The 26,360-nt window shown below is 48.7% G+C and overlaps 1 protein-coding gene across 6 annotated transcripts in view; it reads left to right on the top strand.

Annotated features, from left to right (window-relative positions):
* The first annotated feature begins 1,051 nt into the window (after window positions 1–1,051).
* USP48 (ubiquitin specific peptidase 48) overlaps window positions 1,052–26,360 on the top strand; it is a 96,211-nt gene continuing 70,902 nt past the window's right edge. For all 6 annotated transcript variants that reach the window (XM_029064938.2, XM_029064941.2, XM_029064939.2 and 3 more), the window contains exons 1-4: window positions 1,052–1,200; window positions 19,091–19,211; window positions 20,737–20,893; window positions 22,979–23,106. In XM_029064938.2, the coding sequence (XP_028920771.1) occupies window positions 1,067–1,200; window positions 19,091–19,211; window positions 20,737–20,893; window positions 22,979–23,106 (540 nt within the window). In that variant the 5' untranslated portion in view covers window positions 1,052–1,066. The remainder of the gene's footprint in view (window positions 1,201–19,090; window positions 19,212–20,736; window positions 20,894–22,978; window positions 23,107–26,360) is intronic.

Here is a 26,360-nt window from a genome sequence, read left to right as displayed (position 1 = left end):
GGCGGGACCACCTGATGACCCTGGATCTCCCCCAGTGCTTAGAACAGTGCTCGGCACATAGTAAGCGTTTAACAGTTGCCATCATCATTATTATAAAAACGGGGATGGAGACTGTGAGCCTCACAGGGGACCACCTGATGACCCTGGACCTCCTCCAGTGCTTAAAACAGTGCTTGGTACATAGTAAGCGCTTAACAAATACCATCATTATTATTATTGTTATTAAAATGGAGATGACTGTGAGCCTCAGGCGGGACGACCTGACGACCCTGTGTCTCCCCCAGCGCTTAGAACAGTGCTCGGCACATAGTAAGCGCTTAACAGTTGTCATCATCATTATTATAAAAACGGGGATGAAGACTGTGAGCCTCACAGGGGACCACCTGATGACCCTGGACCTCCCCCAGAGCTTAGCACAGTGCTCTGCCCCCAGTAAGCGCTGAACAATACCAACATTATTAAACAGGGGCAGTTTTATTCCTCCCCATTTTGCAGATGAGGTCACTGAGGCCCAGAGAGGTGTCTGGCCCAAGGTCACAGGGCTGACAGGTTGGGGGGGGGAAGGGATCAGGCTCAGCTGTGCCCTCCCGAGCGCTCAGCACAGTGCAGAGCGCAGAGGAGGCGTTCAGTAAATAGGAATGAGGGCTGGAGGCCTCCCAGGCCTCACTTCCGGGGCCTGACTGGGCGCGCTGAGGCTGCCGGGTAAGCGCATGCGCCTTGGCGAAGAGGGCCTGCCCAACGTCTGCGCGCGGAGGCTGCCGGGTAAGGACTGGCCAGGACTGGGCAAGACTGGGCAGGACTGGGCCGGACTGGGCGGTGCGGTGCGCCAAGCAGGAGGAAGAGGAGGAGGAAGAGGAGGAGGAGGAGGAGGAGCGTGGGAGGGGCGGGCCGGCCTAGGTGAGCGGCGGCGGCGGCGGCCTTTCGGTCCCCGGCGGCAGGTGTCGGCTCCCCTTCCCAGAGGCCTCCGCGGCAGCAGGAGTCAGCAGCAGCAGCGGGAGCAGCAGCAGCAGCAGCAGCAGGACCGGCCGGGCCCCTTCCCTCCCTGCCTCCTCCCCCCCCCCCGGCCATGGCCCCGCGTCTGCAGCTGGAGAAGGCCGCCTGGCGCTGGGCGGAGACGGTGCGGCCCGAGGAGGTGGCGCAGGAGCACATCGAGGCGGCCTACCGCATCTGGCTGGAGCCCTGCATCCGGGGAGTGTGCAGGTAAGGGCTCGGCCCCCGGCCCCCGGCCCCGCTCCCCGTCTGCAGCCTCCCCGAAGGCCTGCCCCGCCGACTCCTGCTGCCCCCTTCCCTCCCTTCCCTCTGTTCCCTTTCCTTTTAATCCCTTCCCTTCCCTTTCCATCCCTTTCTTTTCCTCCCTTTTTCTTTCCTTTTCTTTCCTCCCCTGCTCTCTCCTTTCCTTCCCTCCCCTTTTCTCCCCTTTTCTTTCCTTCCGTTCCCTTCCCTTTCGTTCCCCTTCCTTTTCTCTCCTTTTCTTTCCTTTCCTTGCTTTTGTTTTCCTTCCCTTTTCTTTCCTTTCCTGCTTTGGCTTTCCCTTCTTTTTCTTTCCTTTTCTTTCCTTCTCTTTCCTTTCCTTCCCTTTTTTGTCCTTTCCTTTTCTTCCCCATCCCTTCCCTTTTTTCTCCTTTTCTTTCCTTCCTTTTCCTTTTTTCTTTCCCCTTCCCTTCCCTTCCTTCCCTTTTTTCTCCTTTTCTTTGCTTCCCTTCCCTTCCTTCCCTTTTTTCTCCTTTTCTTTGCTTCCCTTCCCTTCCTTCCCTTTTTTCTCCTTTTCTTTGCTTCCCTTCTCTTTTCTTAACTTCCCTTCCCCTCCCTTCCCCTTCCTTCCCTTCCCTTTTTTCTCCTTTTCTTTCCTTCTCTTTTCTTTCCTTCCCCTTCCCTTCCCCTTCCCCTTCCTCTTCCCTTCCCTTTTTTCTCCTTTTCTTTCCTTCTCTTTTCTTTCCTTCCCCTTCCCCTTCCCCTTCCCTTCCCCTCTTCTTTTCTTTCTGTTCTTTTCTTCTCCTTACCTTTCCCATCCTTCCTTCCTTTCTCCACAAACTTTCACTCCCCAGCCCTCGGTCCCGGGTCTGTGGGCAGCGAGGATCGGGGCCTCCCAGCAGCGGCTGCTGCAAACTGTCCTCCTTCCCGCCACCACCCCCGTCCCCCGAACCACTCGGGTTTTCGAAGCCCTCTGAAATCACACCTCTTTTAGGTGGCCTTCCAGGATTTATTCATCTAGCCCTCCTAATCCTCCCTCTGGCCAGTGCCCTCCTCTTCCCCACCCAACCCCAGCACTTAAATGCCCACAACCCAAGCAGTCGATGGACTTTGAGCACTTACGGTATGCAGGTCAATCAGTCGATGGTATTTATTGAGTACTTGCTATATGCAGGACACTGTACTAAGCGCTCGGCCGAGTACAATATAGAGTTGTTAGACACCCACCCCCCCACTGCCTCTGTGTTCATATCTTGCCGTCTCCTTCACTCCTTCCAGTCTGTTAATGATCTCGGAGTCTGTTTCCTCTGCTGGATTGCAAACTCCTCGAGGGCAGGGATCCTGTCTCCTAACTCCACTGTACCCTCCCAAGCCCCGCACAGGGAAAGTGTTCAGTAAAGATGATGGATTGATTGATTGGTCTGTGTCTCCTCTCTTACACCGTGCATGTCAGATGGAGGAGTTTTCTGAGGAAGGAGGAGATGTGCTCCCGGCCCTCAGAGAGGAGGGAATCGCCCCCCGCCATGCTCCCTGCCAGAGAGCATGGACGGGCATCGGTCCTGTAGGGGTCATGAAGGAAGCGGAATGGGAGGGAGTTAGGTGAGCATGGGGCATGTTTGACTCTGTCCTCTGAGTTATTAATGATAAAGGTGGTATTTGTTAAGTGCTTATGTGTCAAGCACTGTTCTAAGTGCTGGGCTAGCTACAGGCTAATCGCTCAGGTCCCGTCACCCTGCTCCGCAGAAGACTCCAGTGGTTGTCCATCCACCTCCGAATCAAACAGAAACTCTTCACCATCGGTTTAATGCAGTCCCTCACCTTGCGCCCTCCTACTCGCTTTTCTCCTTCTACAACACAGTCTGGACACTTGGCTCCTCTAGTGCTAACCTTTTCACTGTCCCTCCATCTTGCCTGTCTCGACGCTGACCCCGGCCCACGTCCTGCCTCTGGCCTGGAACACCTTCCCTCCTCAAATCCGACCAACAACCACTCTCCCCCGTTTCAAAGCTTTGCTGCAGGCCCATCTCCTCCAAGAGGCCTTCCCAGACTAAGCCCTGCTTTTCCTCATCTCCCACTCCCTTCTGCATCACCCAGACTTGCTCCCTTTGCTCTTCCCCCCTCCCAGCCCCACAGCATTTTATTTATTCGTATAGATGTCTGTAATTCCCCCCATCCCCCGGCTGTAAGCTCATTTGTGGACATGGAATGTCACTGTTGCTCTGTCGTACTTTCCCAAGTGCTTAGTAGAGTGTTCTCCACAAAGGAACTGCTCAGTAAATGCAGTTGAATGAAGGTTGGACAAATCCCTCTCCCCATGGGGCTCACAGTCTTAACCCCCGTTTTACAGATGAGGTAACTGTGGGACAGAGAAGCGAAGTGACTTTGCCCAAGGTCACACAGCAGACAAATGACAGAGCCGGAATTAGAACCCAGGTCCTTCTCTCTCCCAGGCCCGTGATCTATCCACTAGGCCATGCTGCTTCCCCGTTGAAGTGAGTTGATGTGCGCCCCACTGTGTCCCACATTTCCCACGCATCCGCTGACAGGGGTGTGACTCCAGGAGGGACCCCCTTTCCCCCTTGGATCAGGGTGTCCTGGTGAGCACATTCTTCTAGTCCAGGTGTCCCGCACACCGAGGGCACGCCCCGCAGGTCTTCCGGCGAGGAGCCCACAAGTGGCAAGATTTTGGGTGCCTGATGCGGTAGTTACTGCACGGCGGGCCTGACGGAAGTGGACAGAGAGGAGAAAAGAGATTTGAAGTCGTCCGTCAGCTGACCCTGGCCCCCCTCAGACCCTCTCCCGCTCCCCCTCGAGAGGTCGGAGTCATTAAAATGAGGGAACAGAAGAGAGAGGAAGGACACAAGACAGGAATCGTTTGGGAACTGGAAAACGGACAGAATCCAGGGATCGGCTGTGCCGCCCCAGACTTGTGTCGCTTAGGTTGCGTTGTGCGGAAGGAGCATAGGGAAGAACCGTCACTTACTGGTGACCCACTGCGCCCTCCTGCCCGGTTTTAGTGAGTGGGTCTTTATTTTCTGTCCCATTGTAAACTTGGAGAGGAGGACCCGTGCCTTGTGCTTTCTCTCCTGACCTGCATAATGTAACTCACAGGATGGGCAACCCCTGGAATTCTTCAAGGGTAGGGATTAAAACCTTGGCTTCCATGCCCTGTTCCTGAGTGCGTCTGATCAATCCTAGGCCTTCCTTGACTAAGCTCCCATTTCCCCTGTCTGCCTTAATGATAATATAGTAATAATTATGATGTTTGTTAAATGCTTACTATGTGCCGGGCACTGTACTACGCACTGGAGTGGACACAGTCTCTGTCCCACGTGGGGTTCACCTCTGTACTTTAGATCTGTACCCCTTAAGCACTTCCTGGTGTTTGTTTGTTTGTTAAGCGCTTACTATGTGCCGAACACTCTTCTAAGCGCTGGGGTAGATAAAGGGTCATCAGGTTGTCCCACGTGAGGCTCACAGTTAATCCCCATTTTACAAATGAGGTAACTGAGGCACAGAGAAGTGAAGTGACTTGCCCACAGTCACACAGCTGACTTCCTGTTGACCCCACAGTGATTGCGTATTTATCCCTATCTTCTCCCACTTTACCTCTATATAATTTTATTTGAATGGGCTTCTCCCCCTCTAAACTGAGTCCTCCTTATGGGCAGAGATAGTGACCGCCAACTCTGTTGCATTGTACTCTCCCAAGCGCTTGGCACAGTGCCGGGCACACGGTAAGCCCTCAGTAAGTACCTGCCGGGGCCCGAGCAGGAGCAGGGCAGAGCTGAGCTTCGAGCAGCCCATATTGGAGCTGGGGTTTGGGGAAGTGGGCGAGAGCCAGGCACGAGTGAGGGTTGGTAGCCCGGAGTCACGGCTGCAGCTGTGGGACTGGGGTGGTCCTGTGGAGTGCACGATTGGGTGGCGTGGGGGAGGCAGGTGGGAGATGCCCTGTGTGTGGTGGCGGGGGCTGCAGAGACGAGCTGGTGGACAAGGAGACTTCCTCTTCCTTTCTCTTCCTTCTGCCCTTCTCCACTTATCAGTCAACTGCCTATGAGCTCTTGCTCTATGCAGAATGCTACTGAGCACTTGGGAAAGTATAATACCATAGTGTGTTTGCCAGGAAGTATGGGCAGAAAGTTCCCTGCCCCCATGGAGCTTTATTTGGGTTGAATGAGAGAGATCAGTCGAGAATAATGCCAAGGTTGCAGGCTTGCGGGACAGGAAGGATGGCGGTGTTTTCTTCAGTGATTGGAAAGTCACTGGGAGGAGGGTTTGGATAGGTTTTGTTTTGGACATGTCAAGTTTGAGGGTTTGGCGGGTCACCCCCTCAAACTTGTCTGTCTATAATGGCCTAGTAGATAGAGCACGGGCCCGGGGGTCAGAAGGACCTGGGTTCTATTTCCAGCTCTGCCACTTGCCTGCTGTGTGACCTCAGGCAAGTCAGTTCTCTTCTCTGTGGCTCAATCACCTCATCTGTAAAATAATAATAATGTTGGTATTTAAGCGCTTACTATGTGCAGAGCACTGTTCTAAGCGCTGGGATAGATACAGGGTAATCAGGTTGTCCCACTTGAGGCTCCCAGTTAATCCCCATTTTACAGATGAGGTAACTGAGGCACAGAGAAGTTAAGTGACTTGCCCACGGTCCCACAGCTGGTGAGTGGCAGAGCCGGGATTCGAACCCATGACCTCTGACTCCCAAGCTCGGGCTCTTTCCTCTGAGCCACGCTGCTTCCCAGGGTGAAGCAGAAAATGAGGATTGAGATGGTGAGCCCCGTGCGGGACGGGGACTGTCCAACCCGATTTGCTTGTATCCACTCCGGTGCTTAGCACAGTGCCTGGCACATAGTAAGCGCCTAACAAATACCATTATTAGTATCATCGTTCAGGTAGAGCTATCCCGAAGGCAGGAGGAAATAGACTCCTGAGGAGAAAAATCAGGGTTGGAGAGGTAGATTTGAGAATCATCCACTTAGAGATGGTAGTTGCAACTGTGGGAATGAATGAGTTCTCCAAGGGAGTGGGTGTAGACAGAGAATAAAGGGGGACCCAGATCCGTCTTGAGGGACACCCCCAGTTAAAGCATGGGAGGCAGAGGAGGAGCCCGCGAAAAGGACTTGAGAATGAGCCGCCAGAGAGGGTGTTTCTATGAGATTGGGGGGCGGGCTACAATGTCCAAGGCAGCCGAGAGGTCAAGGAGGATTATTAGGATGGAGTAGAAGCCATTGGATTTGTGTAGAAGGAGATTGTCGGTGACCTTGGAGAGGTACTTTTCCATGGAGTGAAGGCAGTGGAAGTCAGATTGCAGGGAGTCGAGGAGAGAGTTGGAGGAGGGAAGTGGGGGCAGTGGATTTCGACGACTCCCTTAAATTGGAGAGGAATGGTAGAAGGAAGATGGGGTGATAACTGGAGGGAGCTAAGGGGTCAAGGGGGGAGTTTCAGATTGGGGAGATATGGGCAGGTTTGAAAGCAAGGGGGGAAGGAGCCATTGGTAAGAGCTGTTGAAGATGGCGGTGAGGAAGGGAAGACTAGGGGTTCAGTGAGAAGCCGGCACCCCTGCCGAAGACAGTGCTCGGCAAGTCCGTTCTCAGGGGGCCACCAAAGCGGGTCTTGTGCTTAGTACAGTGCATCATACCCCAGGTCACGTCTCCTCCAAGGGCCTTCCTTGATTAAGCCCTTTTCGCCCTCGGCTCGCTCTCCCTTTTGTGCACTTGCATCTGACCTTTGGGCTTTTGATATTTGCCCCGCTCCCAACCCCACAGCACTTATATTTTATAAATCACTTATTATTATTGTCTTACTATCGCTCTAGACTGTAAGCTTGTAATGGGAACGCGTCTAATTCTGCCTTCGATCCCTTTGCCCCCTCCTACCTCACTTTCTACTAGTCCTACTACAATTCACCCTACACATTCGGCTCTTCTAATGGTAACCTTCTCACTGTACTTCCATCTCGTCTATCTCCCCGCCAAACCCTCACCACATCCAGGCCTCTGGCCTGGAACGCCCTCCCTCTTCATATCCCACAGACAATTAATAATAATAATAATGTTGGTGTTTGTTAAGCGCTTACTATGTGCAGAGCACTGTTCTAAGCACTGGGGTGGATTTACAGGGTAATCAGATTGTCCCACGTGAGGCTCACAGTCTTAATCCCCATTTTACAGATGAGGTAACAGGCCCAGAGAAGTGAAGTGACTTGCCCCCAGTCACACAGCTGACAAGTGGCAGAACCAGGATTCGAACCCATGACCTCTGACTCCCAAGCCCGTGCTCTTACCACTGAGCCATGCTGCTTAAACCCTCACTGAACACACCTCTCCTCCAAGAGGCCTTCCCTAACTAAAGCCCTCTTTTCCTTTTCTTCCACTCCCTTCTGTGTCGCTTTGCCTTGCCCCCTTTATCTGTCCCCCCTCCCAGCTCCAAAGCCTTTATATCTATCCCAGCGCTTAGAACAGTGCTCTGCACATAATAAGCGCTAAACAAATACCAACATTATATCTGTAATTTATTTATTTTAATGTCTGTCTCCCCTTGTAGACCGTTAGCTTGTCGTGGGCAGGGAGTGTGTTTGTTGTATTGTACCTTTCCAGGTGCCTAATGCAGAGCTCTGCATACAGTAAGCACTCAATAAATAAGATTAATTGAATGATCTTCAAGTACACCCCATATATCAAAAAAATGTGCATTCAATCAACGTTGGTTTCTTGTTCTTGGTGCCATTTAAGGGGCTCCTCCCTCCATTCTTCTATAACGCAGGGGAGTCAGGTTCAGCCCGAATAGCGGGCTGAGGAAAACTCACACAGGAGAAGTCACCTGTTCCAGCACCTTCGGCATGCGTGTCGGGGCCAGGGCCCAGGTTTTCTTCGGCCACAACGGCCCGCTCCATCCCGACAGGGCCGCGCGGTTGGACTCCGATTCCCACACGATGTTTTAGCCCGAACGTGTAGGGAAGGCCGACCAGCCGGTGCCACGTCCTGTGGCATTCGGCCCCGAACGTGGTTGGCGGCAGGAATCGGGGAAGAGGGAAGCAGCACTGTCTAGAGGATAGAGCATGGGTTTGGGAGTCCCAAGGACCTGGATTCTAATCCCAGCTCCACCACTTGTCTCCAGCGTGATCTTGGTCAAGTCATTTCACTTCTCAGTCAGTCACCCCATCTGAAAATGGAGATTAAGCCCTGTGTGGGACAGGGATTGCGTCCAACCTGATTACCTTTAATAATAATTTTGGTATAATAAAAAAAAAATGTTGGTATTTAAGCGCTTACTAGGTGCCGAGCACTGTTCTAAGCGCTGGGGGAGATACAGGGTAATCAGGTTGTCCCACGTGGGGCTCACACACTTTTAATCCCCATTTTACAGATGAGGGAACTGAGGCCCAGAGAAGTTAAGTGACTTGCCCACAGTCACACAGCTGCCAAGTGGCAGAGCTGGGAGTCGAACTCATGACCTCTGACTCTGAAGCCCAGGCTCTTTCCACTGAGCCACGCTGCTTCTCCGTGTTGGATTTGGTATATATTTGTTATAATGTTGGTATTTAAGCGTTTACTATGTGCAGAGCACTGTTCTAAGCGCTGGTGTATATACAGGGTAATCAGGTTGTCCCGCATGAGGCTCACAGTCTTCATCCCCATTTTCCAGATGAGGTAACTGAGGCCCAGAGAAGTTAAGTGACGTACCCACAGTCACACAGCTGACAAGTGGAAGAGCCCGGGTACGAACGCTTGACCTGACTCCCAAGCCTGTCCTCTTTCCACTGAGTCACGCTGTATTAAGCGCTTACTATGTGTCAGGGACTGTTGTAAGCGCTGGGGTGGATACTGGCAAATCAGGTTGGGGGCGGGATAGGGGGACGGATTTTGAAGTTGCAGTGGGGCAGGGTGCTCTGGGCGGAGAGCCCTCGGGCCTGAAATGGGCCCAGGCCGCAGCTTGGAAGGGGATGAGGGAGGAAGCCTCCCAAGGCCTCATCATGGTGACCGGTCAGTCAATCCAGAGAGGGGGTCTGTTGCGTGCTTACTGTGTGCTGAGCAGCATCGTTATCGGGGTATTTACTGAGGGCTTACTATGTGCAGAGAGCTCTGTGCTAAGCCCTTGGGAGAGAATGGGTAGAAGTGATCCCTGCCACCTTAGCTTTGGGCCAGCCGTGGGGCAGCGGGGAGGCCAAAACTTCTCTAGGGCCTCTTAAGCTTCATGGTGGCCCAAAACAACCGAGCGTGAAGCACCCTTTTTTTGTTTATTTTTTTTTTGGCATGCACTTTAACTGGTTGAGCTTTTAAACGTGATTATTAAAATAGAGGCGACTTTCCATTCGGATCTTTTTCCAGACTTTCTTTGAACTCCGACATACCCCTGAGCTTCTTGTTTTTCAAATCTCTGTTCAGACCTGTGCCTGTCTGGTAGCAGGCGTTCTTGGAGGGATCGTGCCGACCAACTGTATCGTACTCTCGCAGTGAATCAGTCAATGGAGTGCTTCCTGTGCGCAGAACATTGTACTAATTGCTAGGGAGAGTACAGAAGTATAAAGGAGAGAAGCAGTGTGGCTCAGTGGATAGAGCACAGGCTTGGGAGTCAGGTCATGGCTCTGCCACTTGTCAGCTGGGTGACTTTGGGCAAGTCACTTCTCTGTGCCTTAGTTACCTCATCTGTAAAATGGGGATTAAGACGGTGAGCCCCATGTGGGCCAACCTCATTGTCGCGTATTCCCCCCCCTCCCAGCGCTTAGAACAGTGCTTGGCACATAGTAAGCACTTCCAATACCGTTTTTATTGTTATTATTATTATTACAGGAGAGTGGAGTTGGTAGAAATGTTTTATTGGCTCAGTGAGCTTACAGTCAAGACGGGGAGACAGACGATTAAAAAATAAATGATGGCTACGTACGTAATGGCCGAGGGACTGAGGATGGGTTGAATAAAGGGTGCAAATGAAAGTGCAAGCATTACTACAGTATTCTGCACCCTGGAAGCGTTCAGTACATACCATCGATTGATGGTTTGACATAGAGGTGCTTACAGCAGCTCCTCAGTGGTTTAGCCAGCTGAGGCCAGCCCTCCGATGGATTTCTTGGGCAGATCTAAGTGCAGAGGCCCGGTCCTCAGGAAAAAGATGGTTGGCAGGGGGCTTGATCCTCGATGAAGCTTGAATTGTTGGGTCCCCCACCCCTGGAGCACCGATGAGCGGCTCACTCCGTGTGTGGTACGGAAAAGTTTCCTCAGGAAAGACGCCGCTTTTAATGGAAAAGGGGAATAGAGCCCAGGGAACTGACCGTGGCGTGCCACCCTTTGTGACAAAGGTCTCTTGTTTTTTCTTTATTTTTGCCCCTTTTTCTCCATCTAAAGAATAGGTGTTTTCTATTGTAAACTACTTGAACCTGAGAACCATATTGATGCGTAATTCCTTCTACCAGATATTAGTGCCATCATGGGCTTGGCAGCGATCAGTTGGGTCTTTATTGAGGCCTGCCTGTTGCTCTGGCCCCTGAGCTTGTGAGAGAAAAAGGAGCCAGGATCGCGGCCCCTGCTCCTTAAAGATCATCTGGGGGCTTTGTTTTCCTTATGTTAATGTCAGCCTCCTCCTGTAATAATGATAATGGTATTTATTAAGTGGTTACTATGTGTAAAGCACTGTTACTGTTAAGCACTTACTATGTATAAAGCACAAACTAATCAGGTTGGATACAGTTCCTGTCCCACATGGGGCTCACAGAGTCGATTTCCATTTTACAGATGAGGTAACTGAGGCACAGAAAAGTTAAGTGTTTCGCCCAAGGTCACAAAGCATGCTAAGTGCTAGGGTTGATACATGTTAATCAGGTCAGGGGCACCTGTCCTATATGAGGTTCACTGTGTAAGTGGAAGGGAGAACAGGTATTGAATCCTCATTTTACAGATGAGGAAAAGGAGGCCCAGAGAAGTTCATTCGTTCAATAGTATTTATTGAGTGCTTACTATGTGCAGAACACTGTACTAAGCGCTTGGAATGTACAAATCGGCAACAGATAGAGACAGTCCCTGCCCATTGTCGGGCGTACAGTCTAATCAGGGAAGTAATAATTGTTTAATAATAGTTTAATAATTAATAATAGTATATAATAGTAATAAGTAATAATAATTATGGTATTCGTTAAGCACTCACTATGTGCCAGGCACTGTACCAAGCTCTGGGGTGGATACAAGCAAATCAGATTTGACACAGCCCCTATCCCACATGGAGCGCACAGTCTTAATCCCCATTTTACAGATGAGGCCCAGGGAAATTGTGTCTTGCCCAAGGCCACAGAGCAGACAAGTTGCAGAGCTGGGATTAGAATCCATGACCTTCTGACTCCCAGGCCCGTGTTCTGTCAGTACATCATGCTGCTTCCCAAGTGACTTGCCCAAGGTCACAGAGCAAGCAAGTGATGGAGCTGGGATTAGAACCAGGGTCCTCTGACTCCCAGGCCCAGACTCTTTCCATTAGGCCACACTGATTCCCAAAGTGTCACTTTCATCCAGCATGTAACTCGACATGGAGTTGATCTGTAAACTCCTCGAGAGCAGAAATTGTGTCTTCTAAATCATTTTACTCTTCCAAGCACCTTGTACAACTCTCACTCTGACCATTGGTTTCTCGTTTGTTAACACGAAAACATAGTGACTTAAAACGTCCTCTGGTGAGTTTGTGAAAAGAAAATGTCTATTTGTAGTCTTCATAGGTGCTCCAATAGACTGGCGAGCTCCTTGTGGTCAGGAATAGCATCTACCAACTCTGTTTTATTGTACTTTCCCACCACATAATGCAGTACTCTGCACACAATAATGGTAAAAATAACAATAATTGGTATTTCAATCAATCATTCACATTTATGGAGTGCTTAATGTGTGCAGAACACCATACTAAGCACTTGGGAGAGTACAGTAAAACATTTGTAGAGTGCTTGTGTTTGGTATTTGTTAAGCACTTACAATGTTCATTCAATAGTATTTATTGAGCGCTTACTATGTGCAGAGCACTGTACTAAGACAGTCCCTGCCCATTGACAGTCTAATCTGCAATGTGTTAAATACCGTTCAAAGCGCTGGGGTAGATACAAGTTAATTAGGTCAAACACAGTCCCTGCCCCACGTTGGGCTCACAGTCTAAATAGAGGGGAGAACAGGAATTTAATCCACATTTTACAAAAGAGGAAACTGAGGCCCGGAGAAGTTGCCCTTTGCCCAAGGTCACACAGCAGGCAACTGGCAGGGCTGATATTAGAACCGAGGCCCTCTGACTACCAGGCCCGTGTTCATTTACTGGGCCGGGCTGCTTTCTTAGTAAATACCATCGATCAATTTGATTATTAGCTCTGGTCTCTTGGGGCACTTAACTTTTTAGGGTCCTTGATGCTTCCTTTGGAAATTCCCCATGGACCCGTAACTTTTAAAAGTGCCAAGAACAGTGCTTTGCATACAATGCTTTGCTTAATAAATGCCGTGGATTAGCCTTGAAATCAGGCTTGTAGATTTGAAACCCAGCTAAGAGCCAATTTTTCAGGCTCTTGTTCTGGAAGATATTGACCCCCCCCCCCCCCGGGGAATAGTGAGCGCCCTGACTGCTTCCCCCAGAAGGGCCTGAAGCAGCGTGGCCTAGTGGAAAGAGCCTGGGCCTAGGAGTCAGGACCTGGGTTCTAATCCTGGATCTGCCAAATGCTGGCTGTGGGACCTTGAGCAAGTCACTTAACTTTTCTGTGCCTCAGTTCTCCTTTTCTCCCTCCCACTTAGTTTGGGAGGTTGGTGTAAATGATTGCTTCTTACGTCTTTGGGCATTTTCAAACAGTCAATCCTATTTATTGAGTGCTTACTGTGTGCAGAGCACTGTGCTAAGCACTGGGGAGAGTACAATATAACAGAGTGGGTAGACACTTTGCCTGCCCACGAGCTTGCAGTTTAGGGGGGTAGATATTAATATAAATTAATAGATTACAGCTATATGCATAAGTGTCATGGGCCGAGGAAGGGGCGAATAAAGGGTGCAGATCCGAGTGCATTTATTTACCTAAGTTTGTGGGGGTGTCCTAAAAAAATGACCTCCTGTTAATGATGATGATAATAATAATAGTATTTGTTAAGCACGTGGTATGTGCCAAGCACTGCAGTAAGCACTAGGGTAGATCCAATATATACAGATCAGACAAAGTCCCTCTCCCTGAAGTTTGCAGTCTAAGTACGAGGGAGAATAGATATGTCATCCCCATATTTCAGGTGAGAAAACTGAGGTACAGAGAAGTAGCGTGGCTCAGTGGACAGAGCATGGGCTTGGAAGGCAGAGGTCATGGGTTCGAATGTCAGCTCTGCCCCTGTCAGCTGTGTGACTGGGCAAGTTACTTTACTTCTCTGTGCCTCAGTTCCCTCATTTGTATAATGGGAATGAAGACTGTGAGCCTCATGTGGGATAACCTGATGACCCTTTATCTACCCCAGCGCTTAGAACAGTGCTCTGCACATAGTAAGTGCTTAACAAATACCAAATTATTATTATTATGTGACTTGCCTAAGGTCACACAACAGGCAGGTGGCAGAGTCAGAATTAGAACCAAGGACCTCTGACTTCCAGGCTCTTTTCATTAGGGCACACTTCTTTTCCAGTGGTTGTAGCACAGCAGTCGCTCATCGTACCCTTTCAGTGCTCCTGGCATTGCTGACTTTTAATGCCCACATTCCGTAGTGCACGTGTACACAGGACCATTGTCCTGGCACTGGGCACCAAACAGTTCCACCGACAGTGTCACGTGCAAGATTTAATACCCGTGACCTCAAAACTTGTTTTCAAAGTCGCTGTTGCCATTGCAGAAAAGAAAGGTCCAAAGCAGCACAGCCTAATGGAAAGAGCCCGGTCCTGGGAGTGAGAGGACCTGGTTGCTAATTCCGCTTCTGCCAGTTGCTTGCTTTGTGACCTTGGGGAAGTCATGAGTTCAAATCCCAGCTCTGCCACTTGTCAGCTGTGTGACTGTGGGCAAGTCACTTAACTTCTCTGTGCCTCAGTTACCTCATCTGTAAAATGGGGATGAAAACTGTGAGCCCCACGTGGGACAACCTGATTCCCCTGTGTCTACCCCAGCGCTTAGAACAGTGCTCTGCACATAGTAAGCGCTTAACAAATACCAACATTATTAAGTCACTTAACTTCTCTGTGCCTCAGTTCTCCTGTTTCTCCCTCCTACTTCGACTGCGAGGCCCGTGCAGGACAGGGACTGTGTCCAACCTGTTTAACTTGTATCTACCTTGGCGCTTAGAACAGTTTTTGACTGTAGTAGGCACTTAACAGATACTATTTTTTAAAAAAGCATTTGATCCTGGCAGGTGAATTGGAAGAGCTGAAATTTCTCAACTTAAGGGAGCATCCAACTGACATTTGCTCAGCGTCTAGTGGGGCGAGGTCAGCAGTGCAGAGACTTGAGAATCAGAGCGAGCTTTACGCCAGTGGTGGATTGGAAAGATTGCTTAGTATTTAAGCCTAGAGCAAACTCAGGTTCGGGCCCCACTGTTTTTAGGTTAGCCATTGGCCTGAATGCCTGCAGAAGGACTTGTCGGAGGGTTCCGCCATGGGCAACTTCCATTTTCTTTTGGTATTTAAGCACTTACTACATGCCAGGCACTGTATTAAGCACCGGGGTAGATAAAGGTCATCAGGTGGAACACATTCCCTGTCCCACTTGGGGCTCACAGTCTCAATCCCCATTTTACAGATGAGGTAACTGAGGCCCAGAGAAGTGAGTTGGCTTGCCCCAGCTCGCAGAGCAGACACGTGATGGATTAGACATGTTCCCTGCCCATAATGAAGTGGTTCATTCATTCATTCACTCAATAGTATTTATTGAGCGCTTATTATGTGCAGAGCACTGTACTAAGCGCTTGGAATGGACAAATCGGTAACAGATACAGTCCCGGCCCTTTGACGGGCATACAGTCTAATCGGGGGAGACGGACAGACAAGAACGATGGCAATAAATAGAATCAAGGGGAAGAACATCTCATGAAAAGAATAGCAAATAAATAGAATCAGGGTGATGTACTTCTCATTAACAAAATAAATAGGGTAATGAAGATATATACAGTTAAGCCGACGAGTATAGTGCTGAGGGAATGGGACTGGAGAGGGGGAGGAGCAAGAGGAAAAGGGGGGAGAAGAGGGTTTAGCTGCGGAGAGGTGGGAGGGGTAGAGGGAGCAGAGGGAAAAGGGGAGCTCAGTGTGGGAAGGCCTCTTGGAGGAGGTGAGCTTTACGTAGGGTTTTGAAGAGGGGAAGAGAATGAGTTAGGCGGAGGTGAGGAGGGAGGGCGTTCCAGGACCGCGGGAGGACGTGGCCCAGGGGTCGTCGGCCGGATAGGCGAGAACGGGAGACGGTGAGGAGGAGGGTGGGCGGCAGAGGAGCGGAGCATGCGGGGTGAGCAGTGGAAAGAGAGAAGGGAGCAGAGGCAGGAAGGGGCAAGGTGATGGAGAGCCTTGAAGCCTAGAGTTGAGAATGGTCGTGAGGGCCTGGGTTGAAGTCACCTCCAAAGCTTACAGCGGGGTGCCGGGGAGTGGCCAAGTCATGATGGGCCAGGCTTGGGAGGGTCTGACGAGACCTGTGCAGGTCAACTCCTTGTGGCAGGGAGCAATAATGTAATAATAATATTGGTATTGGTTAAGCACTTACTATGTGCAGAACACTTAGAATGCTTAGAACAGTGCTCTGCACATAGTAAGCACGTAACAAATACCAACGTTATTAGTATTAACACTGTTCTAAGCGCTGGGGTAGATACAGTGTAATCAGGTTGTCCCACGTGAGGCTCACAGTCTTAATCCCCATTTTACAGAGGAGGTAACTGAGGCACAGAGAAGTTAAGTGACTTGCCCACAGTCACACAGCTGACAAGTGGCACATGTGGGATTCGAACCCATTACCTCTGACTCCCAAGCCTGTGTTCTTTCCACTGAGCCACGCTGCTTCTCTACCAACGTGTCTACCAACTCTGTTAAAATGTACTCTCCCAAGCACTTAATAGAGCGTTCTGAACACAGTAAGTGTTCAGTAAAAATGATTTGATTGATAAAAATCATAATGATTGATCTCAAAGTCATTATGGGCCAGGCTTGGAAGGGGCTGACAAAGCCAGGCACATCAGCTCACTGTTGGCTAGGAAAATGCCTACCAACTCCGTGCTAGTGTGCTCTCCCAAGTGCTTAGTACAGTGCTCTACACACAGTAAGTGCTCAGTAAATGTCAGCTCGCTCCCATCCAACCCCTCCTCCTCGCATCCCACAGACAATGACTCTCCCCTCCTTCAAAGCCTTATTGAAGATACATCTCCAGGAGGCCTTCCCACACTAAATTTTCTTTTCCTATTCTTTATCTCCTTTCCGTGACCCCCTGACTTGCTCCTTTTATTCATCCCCCCTGCCGCCCAGCACTTACGTACATATCTAATTTATATTACTGTCGTTCTCCCCCCAAAACTGTAAGCTTGTGGGCAAGGAACGTGCCTCTTATATTGCTATGGTGTACTCTCCCAAGTGCTTAATTAGTTCAGTTCCATGCACACAGTAAACACTCAATAAATGTGACTGACACAGTAAGCGCTCAGTAAGTAGCAATGATTGGTGTGAGAATCCAAGTGCTTAAAGGGTCTGCAGCCAAGGGGAGGGGGGCTAGGGGAAATAAGGGATTGGTCCAGAAAGGCCAAAAGCAGTTGTTGAAGTCGCTGTTAAAGAAACCTGTGGAGAGGAGTCCTATATATAAACCTTTTCCTCCCCACTGTCTTCCCAGCCCCAAACCTCTGCAGCTGCCCGCAACACGGCTTTCCTGCTTATTTCTTTGGCCACATCTCTCCCGGACTGCTGGGTCCTCTCCTGGCTGCCCGCTTTGTCCTCCTTTGTGGGGGCCTCATAATCACCTGTTTTCCTCCCATAGTTTGCATCCTTAGAAGGGGCCCGAAAATCCATCCCGAGGGTCTTTTAAAGAAATGGCAGTCAATCGGTGGTATTTATTGAGCACTTAACTGAATGCAGAGCACTTGGGAGAGGACAATACCCATTCTCTGTCCGATGTATGGAGCTTAGAGAGTTAATGTGTAAGTAAATCTGGGTGAGAATTAGGTGCTAGGGATTTGAAGACCCTTATCACACAGGGGTTTACAGTCTTTTTGTTCGTGAGGGAGCAGTTTGTGAGGGTGACAGCCCCTCCGTGCCCCCAGCTTGCACCCTCTCTGCCCCTGGGCACTGCAGGTAAGTACATCCCCCTCCCTCTCCCTCAGGGGATTTCTCTTCTTTTGAGACACTCAATGCAGCCATCAGTGGCGGCCTCCTGCATTCATTCACTCATTCAATTGAATTTATTGAGCGCTAACTAACCCCAGAACTAACCTGGCCTTTTCTCTATTCAGACTTAAATTTCAGACTAAACTGCCAATTCTGCCCCAGTCACCCCTTCCCTTCCTCCCCCCCCCCCCCCACTTGCAGCTGCTGCCTCTCAGCCCGGACCCCCAGCCCCCCCCCCCCGGCCCCCAGAGGTGGGGGTAGGGTAGGGGGGCCCTGGACCAGGGCTGGGATGCATGCATGGCCAGGTGGGCTGCTCAGACCTGCCGCTCCTTCCTGGTCCCAACTTGGCAGCTGAGGCTGGGCTGGGGAGTGAGGTTGGGGGAGGGGTGGCTACCGCCACTCAGTTTAAATAAGAAAAAACCCGAAATGGGTCCCTGGGGCAGTGGGGATAGATAGGGCTAATCCGGTGGTTGGGTCATATGTTGCCCTGCAGAAGGGCATGGGGGGCAGTGAGTGTGAGGACTCACACTTCAAAACCATACTTAAAAAAGAAAGAAACCCCAAAAAAACAAAAACTGGGGACATCGGAAAATTGGGGTACTGAGTTTGGGGAGGGGGACGGGGAAGCCCAAGGGAGCGAGGTGGGATTTTGAATGTTGCCTGGAATTTTCCTTGCAAGTTTAGATGCAACTTTGACATTGGTTCCAGAATTGAACCTAATAGATAACAGATAAATCTATGGGAGCTGTACATCCCACCATCCAACCATTGAGCCCCCAGCCACATTTTGGAAAGCAGCGTGGCTCAGTGGCAAGAGCACGGGCTTGGGAGTCAGAGGTCAGGGGTTCCAATCCCAGCTCTGCCACTTGTCAGCTGTGTGACTGTGGGCAGGTCATTTAACTTCTATGTCTGTTACCTCATCCCCCTCACCCCCTGTAAAATGGGGATTAAGACTGAGCCTCAGTGGGACAACCTGATTACCCGGTATCTACCCCAGCGCTTAGAACAGTGCTCTGCACATAGCACTTAACGAATATCAACATTGTTATTATTATTTCCGTGGCACCTAGCCTGGGGGTGTATATATTGGGGAATGCCTGTTCATACACTATGGCTCCACGGTCTTTGCTCTTGGGTGCTCTGTTGTCCATGAAAATGGTAGCAGCCCATCACAGTAAGTGAACCGAACAACCGCATTACAACTGCATTCTCTCAAATTGATGAACCTCCACCTTGAAGCTGAAAGGATAAGCATAAGTCAAGGTGGACTGTGAACTTCAGGCTCCAGGGCTTTTCAGCTTGGTTCATTCTATAGGCAACAAAAACCAATTATACTCCCTCTAAAGAAGTTGTGAGTAATGCAGAGAGTCCTTAAAGTGATCCTATTCTGCAAAAGAAAGACCAGTGGCTATCCGTGATTGGCAATTGTAAACCCACCCTCCCGGGCTAAGGAACTCCAATGGTCTGACTATTGATGCAGATTTTTGGATTGGTAAAGAAAAAAATCTGGTGTGGGGTCAACTTGGGCCAAAATCACTTTGTTTACTTCCACTTGCCTTTTTCTCAAATGCAGAATCCCAGAAAGTTGGTCCAGAGCCCTGTCTTTAATGTCATTTCCTAAATCTTCTTTTCTTTGTAGAAGAAACTGCAAAGGGAACCCAAATTGCTTGGTTGGGATTGGTGAACATGTCTGGTTAGGAGAGATAGATGAAAATAGCTTTCACAACATCGATGATCCAAACTCCGAACGGAGGAAAAAGGTAAAAAGGACTTTGCCTCTCTCTCTATTTAACGGTTTGTGTTGTTGGGATTTTCTGGATGTCACACACTCTACCTTGTTGCCTTGAAGCTACAGAACCTCATATGATCTCGAGAAGCAATTTAGGGAATTCAGCGGTTCCCCGTATGTGGCTGATTTATTAAGATTACTACGGAAAGCAAATCTGCTAGTTAATGTAAATCTCAACTCGCTCTTTCATCTTAGCCTAATTTTGCCATTACCCATCAGGCAGTCTCATGCATCATAACTCACTAATAGTTTCACGCAGAAGAGATAATGACCGAGAAGCCGGGCCCTAATAATATATAATATCTTCCTGTCAGACTCGCATGGACCGTTATATCTCTCCTATAACAACAGAGTTTCCCTTTGCTCTGCTACATTAAAACAAGCAGCATGATAAAAGTGCAAAAACTAAAGCAGAATTCAAATACTCTCAGAGATAGCCACTTAGTTTTCCACTTTGATAAAAAAAAAAAAAGGAGCATGGTCCATAGTAGAAGAAGGTGCGAGAGATGCACCAGCCTCTTTCACAAGTTGGTCGACGATGGAAGCGTTGCCCTGAACGGTGGAAGTGCAGGAGCAAGCGAGAGGCTCATAAAAATGTAACATCCCCTTTTGGAAATTTCTCATCAGTTGCAGTGGCTTTATGGACCACTCGTACGTAGAGACCCCCTAATCCCAGACTTCATTGGCTGTATTAAATAGAAATGTCTCGATTCTTCTCCTGAATCAAAAGTCTCATTTTGTCGTGAAAAAATATGCTGTATAATTCCTGGCAAATGAATAAAATGTCACCCGAACTGAATCAAAGGCATTACACTTGTTGCTTTTCAGTTGCATAGTTCGGCCCAGTTTCAGAAGGCCAACTTCAGTTCTGGATAATGCAGTCGATGTGATGCTTCCTTTGTACTACTGACATCGACTTTTCTCCATATTAGTAGGACAAAAGCTCAAGCTTAGTTTGTTCTGAGGCCGTGGTAGCCTAAAACTACTTCCCAGCTAGTAGGAATGGAGCAGGTGAAGAGAGATGGCACCATCTCTCCTGCAGCTTCCTTTTTTAAACTGAAGAAAATTTGTGCTCCAAATAAATAGAAGTCTCTTGAAACTCCAAAAATATTTTGAGGTACTTCAGTGCAGTTCATTTGGATGTGGCCCAGTGTGGGGATTGGCTAGTCAAACTATCACTCTCTCGATTTCTCTTTAGCCAGAGTAAACATTGATGAATAAAGAGAAATGATCTGAGGATGGCAGAGAGATAGAGTAAAGCGTTTTGCCACCTCCTAGCAGGGGATAATTTGTTTTTTCGGAGTTTTTTTTAAAATCCCAATTGGGGAGGGGGAATATGCTTCAAGTGGCATCCCATTTTCGTTTTATAATAATTTTGTTTTCTCAAGCAGTCTGAAACTGATAAAAATCTGAACATTGATGCCAAGATGGAGAAGTTCTTCACCAGCGCCCGATTTCCAGCTGAGATTTTTTTTTCCTTTTCCCCATTTACATAGAATACATTTGTGGGCCTGACGAACCTGGGAGCGACCTGCTACGTCAACACCTTCCTTCAGGTGTGGTTTCTCAACTTGGAGCTGCGGCAGGCTCTGTACCTCTGTCCAAGCACGTGTAGTGACTACATGATGGGGGACGGCATTAAAGAAGAGAAAGGTATGTAAAGGAAGATGGCCCATGGGCGATGCAACTGCTGCCCTGAATAAAGTCATCTGGGGCGTCTAGTGGCTTTTAGAGATGAGATCACACCATTGCATTGTTGGTAAACTGCTGCCCAGTCCTTTTTTCCCTCATTCAATAGAGCGGTTCCGATGAGAGCCACCTCAGGCCCACATGGGGACGTCAGTTCCAATACAGCAGTGGTTATTATTTATGTTAGTAAAGGTAGGTCAATTGATTATACATTAAAAAATGCTTGAGTTCTTCTTGGGTTTTGACCGCCTGCTCCAAGTCGATACTTGGGAACAGAGGGGCCCAGCTCAGCGGATCTGCCCCTCCGCCGGCAGCCTCTCGCCGCACGGACATATTCTGAAGCAGTAGGGCCATCCGGGTGTGGAGACCTGGGGGAGGGCGGTCGCCGATTTGGAGATGGAAGAGGAAGGGGACTAGCATTTCCACCTTCAAATGGCAGCCCCCCTTTCCCAGCCTTCACTGTTAGAGTTCACAGCATCCCCTTCTTCCCCTTCCCTCTTGGGTCATGAGGACCTCGGCACACATTTGTGTGTGCGTCTATGTGTGCGTATGCTCACGCAGACAAGGGAACCACACAGAAGAGAGGGAAGGGAACAGACTTAAAAACGTGGATAGAAAAATGCAGCATCATAATCCGACTCACCTGAGAACTCCACCGTTGGAATCTCAAAAAAGTCTTCTTTTTCGGGAGGAATTGCTTCATGTAAGCCTTTGACCATAAGTCGATAAACCATAGATTTTTATCGTAAAAAGGCACTCCCATATTAATAATAAGAATAGTAATGAATAAGTATGGTATTTGTTCGGCGCTTATTACATGCCAAGCACGTGGAGGGCTCAGTCCTAATTTCCATTTTGCAGATGAGGTAACAGGCACAGAGAAGTTAAGTGACTTCCCCAAGGTCACACAGCAGACAAGTAGCAGAGCTGCGATTAGAACCCACATCCTCTGACTCCCAATCTTATGCTCTTGCCACTAGGCCACGCTGATTCTCTACTGAGTGGCAGTAATTCATTCAATAGTATTTATTGAGCGCTTACTATGTGCAGAACAGTGTACTAAGCGCCTGGAATATACAGTTCAGCAACAGATAGAGACAATCCATGCCCAGTGACGGGCTTACAGTCTAATCGGGGGAGACAGACGAACAAAAACAAGACAATATAATCATGATAAATAGAATCAAGGGTATGTGCACCTCATAATTCTGACTTTTCTACCATGCCTCTATATCCTGCGCATCACCCCTCCATAAAAAAAAACAATAAAAAAAAACCACCCAAAAGACGAATCCAAGTAACATTCTTGTGTTCACAACCGACCTAAAAGATGGAAGAGAGAGAGTGAGGGGTGAGGCTCTGAGAGACGGAAGGGGCCTGGTCACCTCTTGTTCTTGTAGGGCACTATTTAGATGGGCCAAACCCCAAACTATTGTCTGGAGATGCCTCCCTGGAAATAACCTCTAACTCCTACTTGTAGAAAAGTAATTATAAAGCGAATTAAATTCATGCTTAATGCAAATCTATCCAGCTCTTGTTTGGGGGCCAGTTCAAAGCCTGAGTTTTTGCAACTCGAATCCTTTGCATTCAGTTAGTTTGGGGTACAGTGCACTAACAAATTCTAGCTCATTTACAGCCACCTGTGTTTTAGAAAACAGAACATCACTTCATTTGAAAGTAGAATGATTGGGAAAGATTTCAACCCCTCCACACTTATGACTGCTGAAAATGTGTTGGCAGGAGACCGTAGTTGATGTGTGTCTTGACACCCCCACTTCGGAGAGGTTTAGGCCGTTTGAGACAGTTAATAAGTTCATTATAAATTAATGACAACTGAATTTGAAAGGCAATATGGCTACTGACTTGGGGTTTTCCACACTCTTTCTTTGTAAACCACGATGAACAGATGACTTCATGGTGTCAGGCGGCCATTGTCACAAATGATGTTGCCTCAACAGCTGAGGAGATTGCGTTTAATAGATTGTGGATAGTTCTAATAGAGTGAAAAACTCATCCGTGTTATCTGTGCAACTCTGATATTTTTCACAGATTATGAGCCGCAGTCCATCTGTGAGCATCTCCAGTACTTGTTTGCATTGTTGCAAAACAGTAACCGACGTTATATTGATCCATCAGGATTTGTTAAAGCTTTAGGTTTGGATACAGGACAGCAACAGGTAATATATATATTTTTTTGTATGGAACTAGAGTTGGGAAAGGGTTTTCAAACACGTAAAGAGTTGTATCAGTCAGTCATTTTATTTGAGCGTGTACTGTGTTCTGTGCTTGAGGGAGTACCCTCTTAACAGATTTGGTAGAGAAGTTTACAGTCTAAGAGGGGGAAACAGACATCAATATAAATAAATTGTGGGTGTGTACACAAGTATTGTAGGGCTGAGGGTGAGGTGAATAAAGAGTACAAATACAGGTGCAGGGTGACACAATGGAGAGGGAGTAGGGGGAATGAGGGCTTAGTTGGGGAAGGGCTCGTGGAGATGTGATTTTTAATAAGGATTTGAAGGGGGGGAAAGTGATTTGTCTGTTTGATTTGAAGAGGGAGGAAGTTCCGGGCTAGAGGCAAGACTTGGGCAAGGTTGTGAGATGGACAAGGTTGAGGTAAAGTGAGTAGGTTGGCTTCAGAGGAGCGAAATGTGTGGGCTGGGTTGTAGCAGAAGAGCAGGGAGATAATGCAGCAGGGGATAAGTTGATAGAGTGCTTTAAAGCCGATGGTAAGGAGTTTCTCTTTGCTGCAGAAGTGGATGGAGAACTACTGGAGGATCTTGAGGAGGGGAGACAAGGACTGAACATTCTTTTATTATTATTTTCATTTATTTTGAAAAATGTTACGGGCAGCAGAGAAAATATAGACTGGAGTGGGGAGATACGGGCGTCAGGGCCGTCAGCCAGGAAACTAACGCAGTAGTCAAGGTGGGATAGGAAAAGTGCTTGGATCAGCATAGTAGCAGTTTGGGTGGAGAGAAAAGGAGCATATTTTAGCATTATTGTGATGGTAGAAGTGACAGGATTTGATGACAGATTAAATAGACTCATGGACAGGGAATGTGTCCACCAACTCTGTTGTACTCTCCCAAGCACTTAGTACAGTGGCCGGCACACAGTAAGCGCTCAATTACAGTGATTAAGGAGCCGTGAGTCAAGGGCAATGACAGTTATGGACTTGTGAGACAGGGAGGATGGCGGTGCCGTCTTCAGTGATGGAATAGTCTGGGGGAGGACAGGGTTTGGGTGGGAAGGTGAGGAGTTCTGATCTGGACATGTTAAGTTTGAGGTGTCGGTGTGGGATATCCAAGCAGAGATATCCTGAAGGCAGGAGGAATTATGAGAAATTATGAGACTACAGCAAAAGAGAGAGATCAGGCCTGGAGATATAGATGTAATTATACTACAGAGTGTCCAGCCAGTTTGTGTCATAAAATCCTACCTCACTAATAGAGACTTTTTCTGAGAAGGGATATGTTGGAAGTGTATAAATCACAACGGCCGTAGATTGGGCCAGCGTGGCAATATTGTTCAACAGATCCTACAGCCGCTGAATATTGAAGGTGGTAAATTAAAAACTAGGTGCCTTTTCAGTGGGTAGACCACGAGCCCGGAGGTCAGAAGAACCTGGGTTTTCATTCACTCAATCGTATTTATTGAGCACTTAACTGCATTTTAATCCCAGAGCCGCCACTTGTCTGCTCTGTGTCCTTGAGCAAGCTACTTCACTTCTGTGCCGCAGTTCCCCTATCTATAAAATGGGGATTAAGACTGTGAGCCCCATGCGGGACAAGAACTGTGTCCAACACGATTATCTTGTATCTACCCCAGGGCTTAGAACAGTGCCTGGTGCATAATAATAATTATGGTATTTGTTAAGCGCTTACTATGTGCCAAGCACTGCTCTGAGCGCTGGGGAGATACAAGGTAATCAATCAGGTTGTCCCACGTGGGGCTCGCAGTCTTAATCCCCATTTTAAAGAGGAGGTAACTGAGGCACAGAGAAGTTATGTGGCTTGCCCAAGATCACTCAGCAGACAAGTGGTGGAGCAGGGATTAGAACCCATGTCCTCTGACTCCCACACCCGGGCTCTTTCCACTAAGACGCGCTGCTTTGCAAAAATGGTATTTGTTAAGTCTAGTAAGTGCTTAACAGATGTCATTATTATTGACTGCATTACCGCCTGACTTGGCCCACTTCTCATTTTGGCCAGCACACAACCTAGTATTCCAGAGGTCTGTAATAGTATGCCAGAGGGCCAGTTAGGGGCACAGAAAAAATGCTAAAGAGTTTCTTATTTCTAAATAGTAACAGTAATGATGGTGGAATTTGGTAAGTGCTTCCTGCAGGCCAGTTGCTGGGGTAAGATATAGAATCATCAAGACGGTCACAACCCTTAGCCCATCTGGGGCTCACAGTCTAAGTGGGAGAGAGAGCAGGCATTGAGCCCCCATTTTCCAGATGAGGAAACGGAAATATCGAGAAGCCCAAGATCTCACACAACAGGCAAGCGGCAGAGCGAGATTAGAACCCAGTTCCTCTGACTCTCAGGCCCCCGTGTGCTCTTTCCAGTAGCCCATGCAGCTTCTCGACAGTCGAGTGGCTATCGGGAAGGAAAACGAACACACCAGCCTTCTAGGCGCTCCGTTGCCACTGTCAGAGGGCAAGGACCGGGCCGTAACTTTTCCGTACCTCAGTTACCTCATCTGTAAAATGGGGATTAAAATTGTGAGCCCCACATGGGGCAAAGTGATTACCCTGTATCTCCCCAGTGCTTAGAACAGTACTTGGCACGTAGTAAGCACTTAACATATTCCATCATCATCATTATTATTGATGTGCCTGCAAGGCGGCATGGCTTATGTTCTTCTGCAGTGTGAGCCTCTAGACTAAATCCATCTTGTGGAGGGAACGTGCCTGCCAACTCTGTGTTGTACTCTCCCAAGTGCTTAGTTCAGTGCTCTACACGTAGTAAGTGCTCAATAAATGCCACCGATCGATTGTTGTCACTGTAATGAGTAGCCCATAAAATTCTCTCTCCCGCTTAGAGGGGGGAGCTTAGAACTCATGTCTGTCAGGGCAGAGAAACCCAGAAAGAGCGGGTGGGCGTGAGTGAGTATGGTATGGCTAGGTCAGCTGGGTGACCAGAGAAAGCAGTTCTGGTTTCTGTCTGCAAGGAGAGGGGGAGTGGACTGGGATTGTGCAGTGAAAGGTCGCCGCAGTACACGTTGTAGGCAGGAGTCATTTGACTATATTCCATTTTAACACACTGTCCCTATAAGCCCATTAACCAGTGGTATTTGAGGGCTTAGTATGTTCAGAGCACCGTACTAAGCACTTGGGAGAGTATAATGCAGCGGACACTATCCCTGCCCACAAGGAGCTTCGAGTCTAGAGGAGCAGACAGGAGTTCAAGTAGATTAGGGTTAG

This window comes from Ornithorhynchus anatinus, chromosome 5 (assembly GCF_004115215.2).
Source record: "Ornithorhynchus anatinus isolate Pmale09 chromosome 5, mOrnAna1.pri.v4, whole genome shotgun sequence".
Classification (NCBI taxonomy): Eukaryota; Metazoa; Chordata; class Mammalia; order Monotremata; family Ornithorhynchidae; genus Ornithorhynchus; species Ornithorhynchus anatinus.
The sequence above is the reverse complement of the archived record's forward strand: the minus strand, read 5'-3'. Positions and strand labels throughout refer to the sequence as shown.